The 22,100-nt window shown below is 30.5% G+C and overlaps 1 protein-coding gene and 1 pseudogene across 2 annotated transcripts in view; one reads left to right on the forward strand and one right to left on the reverse strand.

The window, feature by feature from the left end:
• The window catches only part of LOC148199972 (DEAD-box ATP-dependent RNA helicase 36-like), a 102,725-nt pseudogene that overhangs the window by 18,825 nt on the left and 61,800 nt on the right, over window positions 1–22,100 (reverse strand). The window lies entirely within an intron of this gene.
• LOC124822336 (putative glutamine amidotransferase GAT1_2.1) lies at window positions 2,555–4,703 on the forward strand. Its single transcript, XM_047294329.2, has 4 exons — window positions 2,555–2,723; window positions 2,808–3,550; window positions 3,640–3,846; window positions 4,224–4,703. Exons 1-4 carry the CDS (start codon window positions 2,636–2,638, stop codon window positions 4,473–4,475), a joined length of 1,290 nt encoding a protein of 429 aa, XP_047150285.2. The 5' UTR covers window positions 2,555–2,635; the 3' UTR covers window positions 4,476–4,703.

Here is a 22,100-nt window from a genome sequence, read left to right on the forward strand (position 1 = left end):
ACTTCATGTTAAAAATCGATTTTGTAAGGTTGAGTTAAAACTAGTAAATTAAGATTTATGATGCAAATACAAATATACCCACCCGAGATGAATACTACCCTCCGAAATCTAAAGTTAATTAAGACCTTCTCTTCCGGGAAATTCCTATTACTGTCATCCCAAAATTGATTCAGAGTACAATTTGATATGAAATTCTCATCCCAAATACACAACTTTTGTTCCATCACTTCTCTTCCACCATTAGAACAAACAGTAAGAGGCTTGGACACAAATGTTCAAACACAAGTCATACTCAACCACCTTTAGGTTCTCTGGGAAACATTTCAACTTGTATACACAAAATTACTCCATCAAATATATTATTATAAGTCTTTTGCGTATGATTTTGCTCCACCGAACTTTGGAATAATGGAGTTCTCTTTTTGTAATTAACCTTCACCAGTTTTAGCCAAAGCTTGGTTGCCATAATTTCGCGCATAAATATACAGACAGTGACATGGGAAGAGTCGAAAGATGATAATGCGTTAGTTAGTGGCTACGGTGCATTTGCGGTGTATGGTTGTCGTTGTGTAACAGTACAAACATAAACATTATATTAAAAAGTAAATGAAATTGTGAATTTGTTCGTACAATTATTGTCTCAGATTGAAGAAGCTACATGTGAAACACCTGTGTTGGGGTTGAGAAAACACGTTCGAGTGGAACTTCAGTTCATTGTTTCTGCCTCTTCCCTTATTAGACTGTCCCCTTCACCCCTACCAACCCATGTATCCTAATTTCTTCGTTTCATCAAATGAAATCCAGAAAGTCCAAAATTATTTACAACTTTAAGCCTAACTGCATTGAATTTTTAAAACATTTTCCCACGTTTTCAAGGATATAATCAAATATCATATTTAAGATATCGTTTACTTTAGAGCTTAAACTTTGTTAAGATTATGTTATTAAAAGGTGTTTTGAAAGGTGGAAAAAAAAATTTTAATTGTCTTAAATTGGACTTTTATACAATATGAAACTATTAAGTCTCATATAAAAAAGGAATAAAAATAATTAGTTAGTAATGCCAAGTTTATTTATGTATTATAATTTAATCATATATGTGATCTTTATTAGATTTTCTTACGTCAAAGATTAAATACATCCATCCTAGAAATAGGAGAAAACGAATAGTTAATGACACAGTAACAATATATCTGACAAACTTAATTATAATAAGATTTTGAATGTTATAAAACTATATTTTAAACATGAATGTTATATTTTAGTCGTATTTGATCTAGAGGAATCATTAAGCTTTCAGATCTTCATATATAATACAAGAAACTAAAATTTAACTATCAATTTTGAGTTTCAAATTTAATAATTCAACAATTGAGTTGTTCGTTAAGAAAAAACAGTACTCAGGTTGAAACATAAAATGGATAATTATTTAACCAAGATAATGTTTAAAGTTGAAATAAAAGAAAAAGCAAAGAAAAAATAATCATACTAACACAAATTCAATTATTGATAAAATCATAGACGGATCTTTATTAATAATTTTGGAAAAGCGAAAGTAATTGACTCAAAACTTATATATTTAATTACTAGCACTATATAAATTGAATACATCATTTAGTATTTTTTTTCAATATATTATATATAATTTTAATTTTTTTCCAATATATAAATGTAATTTAAAAAAGTTCTAAGAGATTTGGATGGATAGGGCACTTCCTATCTCTTCTAAGGTCTGCCCTGATAACATTATTAATGGAAATTATATAACATCACAACTTACACTTAAAGCTAAAACAAATCCGTTCATCGTTAAATGTGAAAATTGTACAAATAAGACATAAAAAAACACAATGATCATTAACAATACAATCAAAAGAAAATCACAAATATTCATTATAGGAAGGTTTTATAATTATTGTAAAAGGGCATGCAACTGTAGCCAGTGAGGGATCATGCTTGCTGAGGCAGATTGCAGATTGCAGACAGCCTTAATTAAGCACTTAATTCAAGAAATAACTTGAAAAAATAAATGTTGACTTTGAAATTTAAGAATGAAAGTAAACGTAAAGTCTAAAATTGATAGTTATATTGTCCAAAGGAAAAGTATGAAAGACATCTTTCACATTGATTACTCCATGGAATCTTAGTAATCCACTACATAAGCTTTTGAACAATTGGTTTAATTATTAAGAGAATTGTTAAAAGAGAAACTAATCATGTGTATTTATATTTAAAAATAAATAAACGTGTCTTTCTCATAGAAATAAAAACATCTCATTATTATTTTTTACCCGTGATAATAAAATGAGATGCATTGTTTTTCATAAGTTCATATTGCTTTTCTAAATAATAACATTTTTTCTCTAACAATCTTTTTCATCACTATGTGTTGTCATCCGTGACTCGACAAAGTCTTGAAGAATGATAAATTAAAATGATATTAAAAATGAACCCATCACCCATATAAAATTAATGTAAAATTTAATTGTGTAATATTTTTAATTTATCTATAAAGATTTGAATTTCACCCCTATAAATAGAAGCATGGTGAGAGTCCAACATAGCACTGCATTTTGACTCGAGCTTTGTTCTGAATAGTATAGCTTAGCGTGTGATTAGCCCCACATCGCTCATTATGTCTTCGGATCTCTCTGGCATACTCCCTCGTGTTCTCATCGTTTCTAGACGAACGCTTCGCAAGAACAAGTTCGTGGATTTCGTCGGTAACTGACTAACTAACATTCATTTCATTATTCAGCAGATTACCAACATTTGAATAATCTTTTTCATCATTTTCTATTCTTCAGGGGAATACCATCTTGATCTCATAGTGAGCTATGGCGCAGTACCTGTGATCGTGCCTCGCGTTTCCGGTGTCCAATCCTTGCTAACCAGCTTCGAGCCAATCCATGGCGTTCTTCTCTGCGAAGGAGAAGACATCGAGCCATGTTGGTACCAGCAAGACGATCATGGCTCTGCTCTGTCCCCAGAGGAGTTGGAAGAAATCAGAAAGCTTCATTCCAGCGATACTTCCATCGACAAAGAGAAAGACTCCATCGAGTTGAGCCTCGCCAAACTCTGTCTCGAGAGGAACATTCCCTATCTGGGTATCTGCCGGGGCTCCCAGGTCCTCAATGTTGCATGTGGGGGTACCCTTTACCAGGACATTGGGAAAGAACTTTCAAAAGGGTGTGCGGAGAGTAATAGAGTGATGCACATAAACTACGATGATTATGATGGGCATAGGCATGCTGTGAATCTCGTAGAAAGCAGCCCTTTGTGGAACTGGTTTCGTGAGGAAGGAAAAGAAGGAGAAGAAGAAAGGGAGATTTTGGTTAACAGTTATCACCATCAAGGGGTTAAGAGGTTAGCTCAACGTTTCGTTCCTATGGCCTTTGCTGCTGATGGTTTGATTGAAGGGTTTTATGACCCTGATGCTTATAACCCTGAAGATGGGAAATTTATCATGGGATTGCAATTTCACCCTGAGCGTATGAGAAAGCCTAATTCTGATGAATTTGATTATCCTGGCTGCCCCTTTGCTTATAAGGTTGCTTTTATTTCTGTTTTTATTAATCTGATGCTATGCTGTACATTGATTACAGATTTAGCTAATGATGCATTGTTATTATCACGCAGGAATTTGTGAAGGCTGTGATTGCTTATCAGAAAAAACATAACAGTTTAACATCTGTGCCAAAGCCTGTGAAACTGAACAAGGAAATGGAGAACAAGAGGAAAATTATAGTGCGTAGCTTTTCACTTGCCAAAAACCTATACACCACAGGCCGTGGGAATTGCTCCTCTAAAGATTCTGAACTTGAAGTTGGAGCAGAATTTCTGGAGGTACAAAACTTCACACCTTTCATATTTCTTATTCAATTTCAGCTAAAAATCTCTCAATTTTTTCCTTCTCTTGAGCTCGTAAAACATTAGATCAATTTAGTTATTCTCTCAATCAACGAATGATGGTGTAAATGTTCATGTGATGTCATGTCTTTTACAGTTTTTTACGTATGGTTAAGGTGATGTCTTTTTTTATCAGCAAATTGATAGAAAGTCAACTTAGTCTGTGCACACGTTAAGAATCGAAAGTGGAAGTTAATAAAGTTTGAGACTAATTTTTCAACTCAAGTAAAAGATCAATTTTTGGGATAACGAGTTTGGATTGCACCGACATGTTTTCCTTTTGATTAAGAATGAAAGCGCGTTTGAATTTGCAGTCAAACACAGTGTTAAGCGTGCAGCAAGAGAATCGGTTGAAGCAAATGGGAGCAACAGTGAGGAATGCAGGTTCATACGTGGAGAGACTGAAGCTGAACGAAGGAAGAGAGAAAATGGCGAAAAATGTAATGGGAAATATGTCAGTGGAGCAACTTTATGACCTGCTGACTTTCTACCGCAACATGGGACAGATTTGCTCTCAGGTTTTGGAAAGAAAGCTGCATGACGTTATCAATGACTTCAGTTCTTGACATGAACCTTGTTTTCTTGTGCCATGCAACGTTGGTTGTTCTTTTTAATGTCTTTTAGCATGTGACTCGCATGAATCTTGTGTTCTGTGATGGCCTCTCCCTCTGTACATTTTTAAACTTTTGCCTTAATTTCCTCTCCATGAAAGTGACGTTAATGGATTCTTATTCTCCTTTATTTTTAGTTTCCTCTGTTGTAATAAAATGAGACAGTATTTATTATCGTTGAAATTATCTGCTACACAAGTTTTAGAGATTTCCAATGTCTTCCACCCGACAAATGGAAATCAACTATAAAACCACAACAATCACCCACTAAAAAGAGATTTGCAACCCTACATATTCATACACTATCACACACGGATTTGTAGTTATTGAACATTAAGAATAGATTATTGGTAGAGTTTGTAGGATTAGATTTGCATTTATATATATATATATATATATATATATTATATATATATATATATATATATATATATTTTATAAAATTGATTCTCTCTATAGTTGATACAGAACTTTTAACATTTTTTTCTCTAAGACGTATATATCTCAAATGTGAAACTAAACTTTGATAAATTTTGTTAAAATAAACTCTAACTCATAATTTTGATACCTTCATGTTAAGAAGTTGACGTGAAACTTCTAACACATTCTAAAAACATATATTTAACGTGTGACATTAATGGCACTAGTGCCGTAAAGGGAAACAACAACGATTATTTTTGTCTATTTGCAGTAGTTCCTCAACCGAGGTATATACAGGCGAAACAAGATGGGTAGACTTTTTTTTGCCTCGATTCAAAACCGAGGTAAAAAGGGGTAGGATTTTGCCTCAGAGGTAACCAAAGTAGTAAAGTTTTTTCTTTTTTATTTTTTATTTCGATAGACGTTTTCCTCGGTTCCACTGAACCGAGGCAATATGTGGGATGCTATTGCCTTGGTTGAGATCTGAACCGAGGCAGTAGAGTGTTTTTTATTTTTTTATTTTTTGTTTTTCGTCAGTTTTTTTGCCTTGGTTATGATCTGAACCGATGTTGTAGAGGGCTTTCTGCCTCGATTATGGTCACACCCCGAGGCATATTCCCCTATTTTTTTATGACGGGTTTGTTTCTGCAACATTTCCAACTGCAACATGCATATATTTAACAACCTAGAACAATCCATAAGCATATATGTTCAATAAAAATTATACTAAAACATAAATCAATTCAAAGTAATCATAAATCAACTTCTTAAAAGCATAAGTCAATTCAATGTAATCATAAATGAACTTAGAAGCATAAATCAATCCAATGTACAAAGTTAACCTAATCATAAATATGATAAGGTATAACTTACTATACCCTAATATCTACATACTATTATAGAGTTGAATTACATATTTAGCAAGTGCTTTCCTTATGTGTCCGAGGGACTTCTCTGGAATTGAAGTAGTAAAATTGAATCTCTACATAAAACATAATGATTTCAAATAGTGTATATGAACTCTAAACTACAGAGAAAATAAAATTAAACCAAAATATTACCATTTTTCATCAACAAGTAATAGTGGTCATCATCCAATACATGATGTAGTAACCACACTCATATGAAATTTAAGACAAGTATATTAAAATTTATATATATTAATAAACTATGAAAAAGTTATTACTCTTCTTAAACTGTCTAACCGGACAATTCAAGATTCAATACTTGTAAATTATTATTACCATCTCCTCTCTATTCATTTGTAAAAAGTACATTTGTTAAAAAAAATATGAAGAAAGTCAATAACTTTTGTGTTGAATCTCAAACGGAAAACGACTAATTCACAACAACAATGTATTGAAGAAAACAAATAATTACATATGCAACATATAATATAATCAAGCAAACAAATAATTACATGTTCATATTAAAAGAAAAATTTTAGAATACGAACCTAGGAGCGTGAAAGTCAGTCAACAATGAAGAATGTCCGCATTTAAGAAGCTATAAAACCTCACCACAAAAATACAATGTCTAGACAAAAACAAACAACATATTAGTTTATCTCATGATTTACAACCTTAAAGTTTATTTCATCACCAAATCAACCAATTTAATACAAACAATTAAAAATTGTATTCCCTAATTCTATATTCCTAATAGTATATCCCTAATTTCTAAATCAACTCATCTACATCATCAACTCATTTACATTATCAACAAATTTAATAAAAAAAATTCAAAATTTTATTCTTCTAACTTCTATATCCCTAATTCAAAATTATACAACAATTTTCATTATTAAACAATTTAATACAAACACATTTCATTCAACATTGCACAAAACATAACCTAGTCCAAAATAAACATACACAAATTTTATCAATGTCATTCCAATCACCAACTAATTTACTATCAAATACAAAGATAAAAATGGAGAGGGTTCAAAGAACTTGCCACGCACAAAGAAGAAGGCGTCAAGCGAAGGGATAAACATGGTGGAGGAAACAACGAAAGTAGTTGGCGGTGGTGACAACGCGGAGAGGCCGAGAAGACGACGATAAACGGTGGTAACCGACGATAGATGGAAGCAAAGGAGAAAGAGTGGTTTTGTTTCAGCGGCGAAAGAAGGGTTCACGGGGAAGATAATGAACAATGCAAGAGTGGTTTTGTTTCACATTATGTGAAATTTAAATAGGTTATTGCCTCAGTTCTCTACTTAACTGAGGCAATAACAACCTTACTACCGCGGTCATAAGTGCAACCGAGGCGTAAACCCTCCAAAAAAGTTTAAAAATAAAATATTAATACCTAGATGCCTCATTTAGCTTTAAAACCGAAGCATTAACACATATTGCTTCGTTATAGGGCAACCAAAGTCGTAAAGCCTGTGACAGAACGTAGTGAATCAGGGGTTGTTAGTACATAGAACGTTTCAAATACTTTTGTCAACCACTACTGCCTCGGTTGGTCTGAGAACTGAGGCAATAACGCTATACCAAAAAGGCTATCAGGTTAAAAGTGTTATTTGTAGAAGGGTAGCAGGGTTTTCTGCCTCGGTTTATCAGAGAACCGAGGCAGTAGCCCTATTTCAAAAAGTCTAGCAAGTGAAAAGTTCAATTTGCAAGTGAGTAGTAGGGTTTTCTGCCTCTGTTGGTCAGAGAACCAAGGCAGTATCCGCCTTTAGGCATCGATTCTTGGGCAACTGAGGCATACAATTTCGCTAAAACTATGAAAATGCCACTGCGTTTTGATACGCTTCGGTTTCTATAAAACTAGGCATATATAACGCGTTAAAAGACCTTATTTTACTGGAGTGGATGTTTCAATAATAAATAACAATTTTTTTTTTACAAATGATATTTTAATACCATTTCAAAAAATGAACTTCTAAACGTAACTCAATCTTACAAAAACCATTCTTTGAAGAATGTTTAAGTTTTTAAGTCAGTGATTCAACTACTTAACCACTTATCCACAATTAAAATAAAGTATAAGATTTGGATGGACATGAAATGGAAAAGAGTTATGATATGTGTAAAATTTTATTACTTGTTTATTCATGACAAAAAAAACTAAAATAATAATTTAGTTTCAAATTTATCTTAAATTTTGGTATTTTTAATTAATTTTATATTAAATTTGTTTGGTCTCTTGGTATTCAAAATTTTTAACTTTTTCAATTAACTCTTAATTGTTTTGATCAAGTGTGTGATTTGATTATTATCTTGTCCCTCGTCTAGTTCATACGCACACACATGCACGCGCGCACACACACACGCACACACACGCACACACACATAATGTAAAAAATATAATGTTTTATAGTTAATATAAAATGATATTGAGTATTAAAATATATTTTTCATTTTATATGAATTATAAAATCTTACGTTTCTTAACATGAAAAGACAAATATATAAGACTACGAGATAAATTTAAACAAAAGAAAATACTACAATAACGAGGAGGGAGTTGAAATAATGTTTTAAATCTTTTTCGAAAATAGTGATTAAATTACTTAGCAGTGACGATGCATAGTAGGTTAAACACTTAGATGAAGAAAGTGTTTAAATGGAAAACAGTGTTTGAAAATAATTATAACAATCCACACTTTTTATACTAGTTCACTCAACCTGAATTACATCCAATTCTACCCTAATAATAGGATCCCAAAATAAGTTTAAAAACTTTTGGTTTACAGCACTAACAAACTGGTTAGACGAGTCTAACTAAAAGTATTTGAATTCACTTCTGAATCTAATAGAACATGTGTTTGTGATTTCTTTATAAGAAAAAAAAGATAACTCTTATAGATCATTGGTACAATTTGTACGATTAGATTTACATTCACTTATATATGTATGATTGTAAATGGATTTAATTTCTAGTCAATATAAGAATTTTAACACTTTTTAAAGTGTAAGATTAAATATTAATGGATAGTTCAATAAACAAAAGATCCAAAAAAACAAATTTTCCTAAAATAAACTCTAATTCATAATTTTGATACCTATGTGAAGAAGTTAACTTCAAATTTCCAACACACTCTCAAAACAAATATTTAACATATGATTGACATTAATGAATGTTTTAATAATAAAAAATATTTTTTTAATATCATCTTAAAACATAAACTTTTAAGTGTAACTATATTTTACAAAACGTGATTCAGTTACTGAAATACTTTATCAGAAGCAATTAAAATAAAGTAAAAGATTTCGATGGACATGAGATAAGGAAAAGAGTAAAAGTATATTATTTTTTTATTCATTAGAAGAAAACAAATTACCTAGAGTGCACTGAAGGATTATTGCTGAGTCTTCTCCATAAAAGATCATACAAGTAAAGTGTTGTTACTTTGTTGCACTCTAGGGGTGGATTCCATCCATAGCACTGGCGAGGATCTTTATTTGTGCGGCATGGTCCAGTGGGAAATATCTCCCAAATACAAGTATTACCTTTGCAATATCCATCTCGATCTTGGTCATATATGTCAAAATAATGATCTCATTCTAACCAAACAAAATGGCAAAAGTACAATGTCCTAGGAAAATAAAACTTAGAGAAAAACTTAAAACTATATGTTTCGTCAACATTGAGTTGTTGCACCCAAGATCACTATGCTTGTCTTTGCACTAATAGCCAAATATCTCATGTTTAAACGATTTGTTATTTGAACTGTTACTTTGGTCGGAAGAACAGGCGGAAGACCACCCCAACTCTCACCACACTTCAATTGCACTCCAACAAATATTGCTAAAAACAAACAACCTACTACTGTAACTTTCGACATCATTCTTTTTACTTTAAACTTTATGACTTTCTTGCATACGAAGTAGTAAACATACATATATATAGTGCCCATCTATGCACATGTATATGTTAAGTTGTGTATTTAAGAATAATTTATTAGTTTTTTTTTTATATTTTTAGGATTTCTTGTTTAAATTAAATCCCTTAATTAAGGTAACATCTTCAATAATATTAATATTATAAGAAATATACTAATTAATATTTGAATAATCATATGACTTATAATTTTTAAAAGTTATGTATTTAAGAATAATTTATTACTCTTTTAATATTTTTATGATTTCTTGTTTAAATTAAATTCCTTCATTAAGGTAACATCTACAATAATATTAATATTATAAGAAATAACTAATTGATATTTGAATAATCATATCACTTATAATTTTTTAAAAGTTATGTCAATTTATGTATTTAAGAATAACTTATTATTCTTTTAATATTTTTACGACTTCTTCTTTAAATTAAATTCCTTAATTAAGGTAATATCTTCTATAATATTAATATTGTCGCAACCGGGATCGCGACGGGACGGCGAGCCGAAAAACAAACGGGTTTGAGAAAAAGGTTTTGGGAGTCGCCACCATAGTTTATTATGGAAAAACTATGGAAAACCATAAAATAAGACATGGTCTACGAAAAGAGATTTTCAGGTTCGGGAATCGGTTACGCGTAAGGAAGGTGTTAGCACTCTATTGCGCCTACCCAAAGGCAGTACCTTTAATTAAATGTACAAAAGGTTGACGTGGTTTTTTTTAATGTTTAATTTTCCCTAAAAAAATAATATAAAGAAACTATTAAAAGACAAAAAAATATTTTTTGTTATATGAACCCGACAAGAATTGACCTTGGTCCTACGTACATCCATTTATAATGGACAATCAGGCATCACGTAGTTCTTTATGTAGAAAAAGGTTTGTGAGTTTGTTAAAAAAAATATTATTGATTGATGTAGATTTTTTCGAAAAAAAGTGAATCCGAAAAAGATTTGGTTTAAACAACATGGACATCTTTTTTGGTTTGAAGATTTTGTATTTTTTATTTATTTAAAAATGGTGGGAAAAAGAAAGAAACCGGCCATAGGCGACACATACTTATAAAATAAATTATGATTTAAAAAAAAACATTATTTGTGTATAGGAAAAAAACATACCTTTAGAAAAAAAGACTTCAGAGTACAATAAAAAGAGAAAACAGAATGGTGCAGAGGCGACATACCTTTTTAACTTTCAGTATTCTCCTGGTTCTTCCTTGATAATCTCTTATGGCAGAGTTCCTCCAACCTGAGAGCTTACTTTTCTCTCTATTATTTCAAAATATTTTTTTTCCTCTCTCTATGGCAGAGTGTGTATTTATATATACACATATTGCAATATTATGGAAATTTTGCCTTAATTGTGAATTAATTGACAATAAAACAAAATAGGGAAAGAATTGCCTTAATTGTGAATTAAATGACAATAAAACAAAATAGGGAAAAAATAGTCATGGTTGCCAGAAAATAAATTAAATAATATTCAAAACATTGATTATCATTATTATCATAAAATCATATTTTCCTCTTTAAAAGCAACTGATGCAACAAATTATGTTAATATACCATTTTAATTATTGTTTATAATTATTAGCATAATATTAATCCAAATTATTACTATATTAGACTAACATTTCAAAAATATTGTATTAAAGTCATTATTTTATCCCTTTTTACCCACCATTAATTATTATTATCTTATATTTTTTTATTATTTTTAAATATTTACTTACCCGGACGAAATTGGGTGTTGACAAATATTATAAGAAATATACTAATTTATATTTGACTAATCATATCACTAACAATATTTTAAAAGTTATTTTTAGGTTTTTTTTTCTGTTTTGGTGATACTATGAATTACAACAAAGTTTTTGTATTCAAGGTGTGACTCTATCCCATTGAAGAATATTTACTTTTATTAGTTTATTAAACATATAGATTTTAAACAACATATCTAAAATGTCACGAAATTTTCCCAGCATTTTGCATTGGTCTTCACGTTACATGAAATGAAAATAATTATAAATCACAATCAAATATGCACCCGAAGGTCAATACAAAACTCAAATGCAAATTTTTATGAAATTTAAGACAAGCATATTAAAATTTATATATTAATAAACTATGAAAAATTTATTACTCTTCTTAAATTGTCCAATCGGAAAATTCAAGATTCAATACTTGTAAATTATTATTATCATCTCCTCTCTATTCATTTTGTAAAAAAATACATTTGTTCAAAAAAATATGAAGATAGTCAATAATTTTTTTATAGAATCTCAAACGGAAAATGACTAATTCACAAAAATATATTGAAGAAAACAAATAATTACATATGCAACATACAATATAATCAAGCAAACAAATAATTACATGTTCATATTAAAAGAAAAATTTTAAGAATACAAACCTAGGAGCGTGAAAGTCGGTCAACAATGAAGAATGTCCGCATTTAAGAAGCTATAAAACCTCACCACAAAAATACAATATCTAGACAAAAACAAACAACACATTGGTTTGTCTCGTGATTTCTAACCTTAAAGTTTATTTCATCACCAAATCAACCAATTTAATACGAACAATTAAAAATTGTATTCCCTAATCTTTATATTCCTAATAGTATATCCCTAATTTCTAAAATCAACTCATCTGCATCATCAACTCATTTACATTATCAACAAATTTAATAAAAACAATTCAAAATTTTATTCTTCTAACTTCTATATCCCTAATTCAAAATTATACAATAATTATCATTATTAAACAATTTAATACAAACACATTTCATTCAACATTGCACAAAACATAACCTAATTCAAAATAAACATACACAAATTTTATCAATGTCAACTAATTTACTATCAAATACAAAGGTAAAAATGGAGAGGGTTCAAAGAACTTGCCACGCATGAAGAAGAAGACGCCAAGCGAAAGGATAAACGTGGTGGAGGAAGCGACGAATAACACTTGCCAATGGTGACCATGCAGAGAAGTTGAGACGACGGTGGTCAATGGTGCACCGGTGGCAGAGATGAAAGCAAAGGCGCCAAGCGAAGGGATAAACGTGGTGGAGGAAACAGCAAAAGTAGTTAGCGGTGGTGACAACGCGGAGAGGCCGAGACGACGGCGGTAAACGGCGGTAGATGGAAGCAAATGAGATAGAGTGGTTATGTTTCAGCGGCGAGAAAAGGGTTCGAGGGGAAGATAATGAGCAACACAACAGTGGTTCTATTTCGCATTTTGTGAAATTTAAATAGGCTATTGCCTCGGTTTTCTGCATAATTGAGGTAATAACAACCTTACTACCTCGGTCATAAGTGCAATCGAGGAGTAAACCATCCAAAAAGTTTTAAAAAAAAATTGTTAATTCCTATATGTCTTGTTTATTTTTAAAACCGAAGCATAAACATCATATTGCTTCGGTTAGAGGGCAACCGAAGTCATAGAGCCTACGACAGAACATCGTGAATCAGGGGTTGTGAGTGCATAGAACGTTCCAAATACTTTTGTTAATCACTACTGCCTTAGTTAGTCAGAGAATCGAGACAATAGCCCTATATCAAAAGGTTGTCAGGTCAAAAGTGTTATTTGCAGAAGGGTAGCAAGGTTTTCTGCCTCGATTGGTTAGAGAACCGATGCAATATATTTCAAAAGGTTTAGCAGGTGAAAAGTTCTATTTAAAGGTGGGTAGCAGGGTTTATTGCATTGGTTGGTCAGAGAACCGAGGTAGTATGCCCCTTTAGGCATCGGTTCCTGGACATCTGGGCATATAGTTTCGCCAAAACTACGAAAATGTCACCACACTTTTTGATACGCTTCGATTTCTATAAAACTGAGGCGTATATAGCGCACTAAAAGTCCTTTTTCTTACTCGTGTGGATGTTTCGATAATAAATAACAAGTTTTTTTTTATGACAAACGATAAACCATGATTTTAATACCATTTCAGAAAATGAACTTCTAAACGTAACTCAATCTTACAAAACCAATTTGTGAAAAGTGTTGAAGTTTTTAAGTAAGTGATTCAACTAGTTAACCACTTATCCAAAACAATTAAAATAAAGTATAAGATTTGGGTGGACATGATTTGGAAAAGAGTCATGATATCTGTAAAAGTTTATTACTTATTTATTCATGAGAAAAACCAACTAAAATAATAATTTAGTTTCAAATTTATCTTAAATTTTGGTATTTTTAATTAATTTCTTATTAAATCTTTTAGGCCTCTTGGGTAATCAAAATTTTTAACTTTTTCAATTAACTCTTACATGTTTTGATCAAGTGTGTGACTCTATTGTTATCTTGTCCCTTACATATAAATATAAATATAAATATAAATATATATATATATATATATATTTAATATGTAAAAAATATAATGTTTTATAGTTAATATAAAATGATATTGAGTAATAAAAGATATTTTTCATTTTATATAAATTACAAAATCTTACGTTTCTTAATACGAAAAGACAAATATATAAGATTACGAGATAAAATTACGTTATTAAATTTAAACAAAAGAAAATACTACAAGAACGAGGAGGGAGTTGAATAATGTTTTAAATCTTTTTCGCAAATAGTGATTAAGTTACTTAGAAGTGACAATATGCATAGTGGGTTAAACACTTAGTTGAAGAAAGTGTTTAAATGGAAAACAGTGTTTGACAATAATTAAAACAATCCACACTTTTTATACTAATTCACTCAACCTGAATCACATCCAATTCTTCCCTAATAATAGGTTCCCCAAAATAAGTTTAAAAGCTTTTGGTTTACAGCACTAACAAACTGGTTAGACGAGTTTAACTAAGTGTTTGAATTCACTTCTGAATCTAATAGAACAGGTGTTCATGATTTCTTTATAAGAAAAAAAGATAACTCTTATAGATCATTGGTACAATTTGTACGATTAGATCTACATTCACTTTATGTATGATTGTAAATTGATTTTATTTCTAGTCAATATAAGAATTTTAACACTTTTTCAAGTGTAAGATTAAACATTAATTGATAGTTCGATAAATAAAAGGTCCCATAAAAAACAAATTTTCCTAAGATAATCTCTAATTCATAATTTTGATACTTATTGTATTAAGAAGTTAACATGAAATTTTTAACACACTCTCAAAACAAATCTTTAACATATGATTGACATTAATGGACGTTTTAATATTAAAATATATTTTTTTAATATCATTTTAAAAAATAAACATTTAAGCGTAACTCAATTTTACAACCGTGATTCAGTTACTCAAATAGTTATTAGAAGCAATTAAAATAAAGTAAAAGATTTGGATGGATATTAGATAAGGAAAAGAGTCATATGTGTAAAAGTATATTATTTATTTATTCATGAGAAGAAAACAAATTACCTAGAGTGCAGTGAAGGATTATTGTTGAATCTTCTCCATAAAAGATCATACAAGTAAAGTTTTGTTACTTTGTTGCACTGTAGGGGGTGGATTCCATCCATAACACTGTCGAGGATCTTTATTTGTGCGGCATGGTCCAGTGGGAAATATCTCCCAAATACAAGTATTACCTTTGCAGTATCCATCTCGATCTTGGTCATATATGTCAAAATAATGATCTCCTTCCAACCAAACAAAATGGCAAAAGTACAATGTCGTAGGAAAATAAAACTTAGGGAAGAACTGAAAACTATATGTTTCGCCAACATTGAGTTGATGCACCCCAAGATCACTGTGTTTGTCTTTGCACTGAACAGCCAAATATCTCATGTTTAGACGATTTGTTATTTGAACTGTTACTTTGGTCGGAAGAACAGGAGGAAGACCACCCAAACTCTCACCACACTTCAATTGCACTCCAACAAAAATTGCTAAAAACAAACAACCTACTACCGAAATTTTTGACATCATTCTTTTACTATAAGACTTTCTTGCATACAAAGTATGGTAAATATATATATATATATATATATATATATATATATATATATATATATATATATATATATATATATATATATATATATTGCACATCTACGCACATGTATATGTGAATTTGTGTATTGAAAATTAATTTATTATTATTTTTTAATATTTTTAGGATTTCTTGTTCTCTTAATTAAGTAACATCTTCAATAATATTAATATTATAAGAAATATACTAATTGATATTTATCACTTATAATTTTTTAAAAGTTATTGCAATTAATGTACTTAAGAATAATTTATTACTCTTTTAATATTTTTACTATTTCTGGTTTAAATTAAATCTCTTAATTAAGGTAACATCTTCAATAATAATATTATAAAAAATATACTAATTGATATTTGAATAATCATATCACTTACAATTTTTTAAAAGTTATGCCAATTTATGTATTTAAGAATATTTTATTACTCTTAATAGTTTTACGATTACTTGTTTAAATTAAATTTTTTAATTAAGGTAACATCTTCAATAATATTAATATTATAAGAAATATACTAATTGATATTTCAATAATTATATCACTTCCAAATTTTTAAAAGTTATTTTTTAGATTTTACGTTTTGTTTTGGTGATAGGGATGAATTAGAACTGTGACACCCCAATTATATAGAAAGCATATATAATAAAGGACGTCACCATGCATAATATAGGAAGGCAGTTGAGAGTAAATAGGATTACAGTCATCCTCAATATAGCTTCAGAATTATAAAATAAACTCTCAAAGGATGTAAATGGTAAGCTGAAAGGGAATTAGTCTTTCATAATACATAATCAACTAAATACATCCCTAGGAGACTAGGCAGCAACATTGTCCTCAACCTTCCAAAGCTGTCTCCAAAGGAACCTCCTCGCCATCTGCTCCCATCCAAGTGGATGATCATCGCAAGAAGAAAACATACACAAGCAATGCAAACAAGCAAGGGTGAGCTAGATATAAAAATCATGTTATTCAATCACACACGACACGTAAAAGCCACTCAAACATGATACTTGACATCACAAGACTCATTGTTTTATAGACCGACTCGTCCGGACCAGAATGATTACCGAAGCTATGGCGGGTTATGCACTCGTGGTGGCCTCTACTGCTTTGCAAAGCCGTTGCCAATGGGTTTTCACCCTACCACACTCACGAGGTTAGTCCGTTCCGCGCCCTAGGAGCATACTAGGAAGCCTCCAAGACTAAGGATCCTCATGCTACTCCTCCACATGGATCAATCCTCTCTACTTGAGAATGAAAGGCCATTGGAGCGTCAGGAAAACCCCCAAGACTGAGCTACCATGCAATCATTCTACACATTACCAAGGCACCACCATGTATCATCTTCTTGAGGATCATGGAATTACGTACATGAACCATACTATCACTTTGAAACTTAACCCATACATGATTATCCAGATACCATCACATTATCATAGTGAATCAATACACACCCCACATAAATCACAATATCAGATCATTTTATACATGCCAAACACTTCACACACTAGAATCAATCAAGAGAGAGTAAAAGAAAAGGCTGACACCAAAAGAATTCGCACAGCACATCCTACTCGCAAGGCGAGACAGGAGGCTTTCGCACAACGCACACCTTAATTCGCATAGCGAATCAAGTCGCAACATACATCAGACTTCAACCTCTCGCATAGCGCACCCAGGTCGCTATGCGAGAACCCGGACAGAGACCAACCTCCCCAAAGTTCTCGCTATGTGCCCCACTCGCCCTTCGAATTAAATGGGCAGTGATCCCAGACCACCACCAGTCGCATAGCGACAGGATTCGCCATGGCGAGTCCATAAATAGTGAGCATCAACCCCTGATAATTCGCACGGCGCACCAGCTCGCACAGTGAATTACCAAGACAGTGAGCACCCTCTACAAGGTCTCGCTATGCGAGACAACTCGCATAGCGACACTGCATAATCTGCAGAACGTGAATTATGCAGAATCACACACTCACACTAATCCTTACCATTTTCAGTTATTTTCCCCAACTTCTAACCCTCATAATTCTTGTATCACACCTAATTAAACTTGTCTAGATGATTATAAACGTTCTTAGCATGATTCTAAAGTGATCACTACCACATTTTAACTTAAACCTTCAATCCTCATTAACCCAAGGACCCAATTTCAATTCTACCATTTTGAACATGACTTTACTCATTTTTATGATCTTAACCTGTTCTAATTGACTCATACAAGCTAGCCACACTGTCCAATTGCACTCAAGACCACCTATGTTCAAACTCCCTACCTAAGTTCCTCTCAAAGGACCAAAAACAATACTCTCTCAACTTTTTACTCCTCTAATAAGACTAACACATGATTTCCACCTCATCCCCACCTTACTAACCCAATTGGTCATCGGAGAAGAATCAGATGTCTGAACGCATCAGTCTCACCTTCGACGCCGACACATATAACTAGTCATAACTGACTAGACCAGGCCAGCGCTGCTCTATGATCAGGGATGTGCCAACTCAGGTTTTTAAGATTCTTCTATCCTACCAACAAAGTGCTCTCACAAGTTACAGTTAATTTATCTAAATCACCCAAACTGTCCTATAGTACTCTAGACCCTAATTGCCCAATTTTGATACTCCACTTCCCTCACAGTATCCTAAAATAGTACATGTACCCACTCACTATTCATTTTAACTATTTCCCAGAGTTCTTATTCCAGAAATCCAGTACAGCCAACACATGCTCATCCAAGTCAAACAAGGTTCAGTACACCATGGATACACACTTTCACATAATTAACAGATTCCAATCGACATGCTCACCATCAAAATACACTTAATAGTAAGACAAGAAAAACTAGTTTATCAAACATATACATCGTACGTTTCAACAACTCAAAGAAGAATAAATAGTTAGCTCCCCTTACCTTGAAGTTGAGCAGTATAGCCAACTAGAGTGCCCTAACTGTGCCTTCACAGAGAAAACCCAAACAGTGCCATACAATCACCTAAATGGTGATGGAAACAACTCTTAGACCTAGAATAGACAGAGAATCAAAAGGAGCACCATGCAACCAGTAAAGTTGCATGCCTTAAGTTCAAGAAAAAGTGGAGAAACTGACTTACCTGTCCAAATGAAAATCTAATCGGATAGAATGGAAACTCTCAACTCCGTGAGCGAAAGAACACCACCTATTTGAAATTCCAACGGTTCAAATGAGTGTAAGGGTAGAGAGAAGGCAGAGAAGGAAGAAGAAAGCTGAGTTTAGAGAGAGAAAGGAGAAGCTGAAAATTGAGATTCAGAGTTGGGAAAATGAAGGAACCCCTTCTAAGGTCATGGTGTCCTTTGGCCCTTTAGGCCTCACTGCCTCAGAAAATAAGCCCCACAGCCCAGTTTTCTTTCCAGGACCTTACAACAACACGGTCGTATTAATTATAATTACGATTAATTCAGCGTTAGAATTTGTGAACCAATGAACTCTGAAAATGTAAATATACAAAATAATCATATTACCTAATTTACGAATAATATTTTGACACATATTTTTTAATAATATTTTGATATAGTATATCTGTTATTTATTAATTTATTACTTATTTGCTATTAGTGTATTTTAAGTTTAATAAAAAAATAAATATATCTTTTAGAATGTTGAAAAAGAAAATGTGTATTAACGTATTATTTCCTTTACTACAAAGAATAGATGCACTAATTACATGCAATTGCCTTTTATATGCAATTGCCTTTTAAATAATAGTATTAACTACTAGGTGTATTAATTGTATTAATACTTGCTTTTTGATTTAATTGTGTACTTTTTTTAAGAAAATTATTTACATACATTAAAAATGTACAAAATAATCGAAAATATACAAAATAATTTCAATCCAATAATTGCTAAAATCGAAAATATACAAAATAATCATATTACTTAATTTCATAACAGTTTTATTAAGATAATCTCTATCATTAAAATCATAAATATTGCGTAATAAAACAAGCATATTATATTTACAAATGTTAGGAATTGTGTTAAAACTAATTGTAATCGTATTTTAAATAATTAAAACTAGTTACAAAGTTTTCCACAACTGCGCGAACCGCCGTCTATAGACGTCTCACACTGCACTCCAACAAAAATTGCTAAAAACAAACAACCTACTGCTGTAATTTTCGACATCATTCTTTTACTGTAAAATTTACTACTTTCTTGCGTACAAAGTATAACAAACATATATATATATATATATATATATATATATATATATATATATATATATATACTGCATGTATGCACATGTATATCTCAATGTATTTAAGAACAATTTATTACTCTTTTAATATTTTTACAACTTGTTGCGTAAATTAAATCCCTTAATTGAGGTAACATCTTCAATATTAATAATATTATAAAAAATATTCTAATTGATATTTGAATAAACTTATCACTTACAATTTTATAAAAGTTATTTTTAAGATTTATTTCTTTTTTGGTGTAACTCTGATATATAGGAAAGAATTACAACATAGGTTACACGCTGTGTTAATTATATAATTATGGTTATTCAGCTTTACGATTTGCCATGCAATAAGCTCTGAAAACATAAATATACAAAATAATCATATTTCTTTATTTACGAACAATGTTTCGATACATATTTTTTTAATAATCTTTTGATATACTATATCTTTTATTTTTTATTAATGTATTACTTATTTGGTATTGGAGTAGTTTACATTTAATAAAAAAAAATATACTGTTTTAAAATGTTGAAAAAGAAAATTTATATTAACTATTATTTTCTTTATTATAAACAATAGAGTATACGTTAATTACAGGCAATTGCCTTTTAAATAATCATATTAATTACTAGGCGTATTAACTGTATTAATTGCTTTTTGCTTTAATTGTGTAGGTCTTCTTAAGAAAATTATTTACATAAATTAAAACTATACAAAATAATCGAAAATATACAAAATAATTTGCAATCCAATGATTGCTGAAGTCGAAAATATATAAAATAATCATATTTTGACCTACAATATTTTGACACAAATTTTTTAATGCTATTTTTAGGTAGTGTGTTCCTTTATTAATTTATCTTATTTGGTATTGAAACATAAGAAAATACTACAAGGACGAGGAAGAGTTGAATGTTTTAAATATTTTTCAAATAGTTATTAAGTTAGTTATCAGTGGTGGTATGCATATTAGATAAAACAACTAATTGAAGAATGCGTTTAAATGGAAAACATTGTTTGAAAAATATTATTATAATCGACATTTTTTACACTAGTTTACTCAATTGGAGTTATATCCAATTTTCTCTTAATAATAAGTTCCACCATAAACAAGTTCAAAACTTCTTGGTTTACAACACTAACAAATTAGTTAGATGTACGATTAAATTTGCATTCACTTATATATGTTTGATTATAAATTGATTTGATTTTTAGTCGATAAAAGAATTTCAAAACTTTTTCTCTTCAAGACATATACATATCAAATGTTAGATTAAGCATTAATGGGTAGTTTGATAACCAAACAAAATATCCGACAAATAATTTATTTAGCTAGAATAAACTCTAATTCATAATTTTGATACCTATTGTGTTAAGAAGTTGACATGAGATTTCTAAGATACTCCCAAAACAAAGCTTTAACGTATGATTGATAGAAATTGATGTTTCGACAATAAACAACAAAATTTTCTATGTTTAATCATCTTTTAAAGACATTGTTTAATAACATCGGATGATTCATTTTTTTTGTTATCTTTTAAAAATAGTGTTTAACATCATGAGACGATTAATCTTTTATTTCGATTAGTTAAATCTTTAAAAATGTAAACAATTTTCTAAAATGTCTTTCTTTAGGAAAAAAGATTTTGAAAAATAAACTCTAATTTCATCAACAACATTTTAAAGATAATCTAATTAAATATGATAAATTTTATATCTACAATAATTACATCCAAATTTTACCCTATAAAGTAGTATTATGGTATTTTAGAAATTTAAAACTCATTCTCTAACATTTTCAATAAAATCCAACAATTAGCAATTATGATATCTAGTTTTGATACCTATTCTATTAAAAAGTTGACATGAGATTTCTAACACACTCTCGAAACATACATTTAACGTATGATTGACATTAATTGATATTTCCAAAATAAACAACAATTTTTTCTATGACTAATGATAAATCATTATTTTAATACCATTTTAAAAAATAAGTTTTTAAGCATAACTCAACTTAAAAAAAAAACCGATTTGTGTGATTAAGCAACTCAAAGACTTATCAAAAGCAAATAAAATAAATAATCAAATGGACAAAAGATGGAAAAGAGACCATGATATGTGTAAAATATA

Source organism: Vigna umbellata, chromosome 4 (assembly GCF_029865625.1).
Source record: "Vigna umbellata cultivar VRB3 chromosome 4, Vumbellata_1.0, whole genome shotgun sequence".
In the NCBI taxonomy this organism is placed as follows: domain Eukaryota; kingdom Viridiplantae; phylum Streptophyta; class Magnoliopsida; order Fabales; family Fabaceae; genus Vigna; species Vigna umbellata.

Coding starts and splice junctions, on each gene's coding strand:
- LOC124822336 (XM_047294329.2), top strand. CDS start 2,636: ATGTCTTCGGATCTCTCTGGCATACTCCCTCGTGTTCTCATCGTTTCT. Junction 2,724..2,807: donor CAAGTTCGTGGATTTCGTCG/GTAACTGACTAA, acceptor TCTATTCTTCAG/GGGAATACCATCTTGATCTC. Junction 3,847..4,223: donor TTGGAGCAGAATTTCTGGAG/GTACAAAACTTC, acceptor TTGAATTTGCAG/TCAAACACAGTGTTAAGCGT.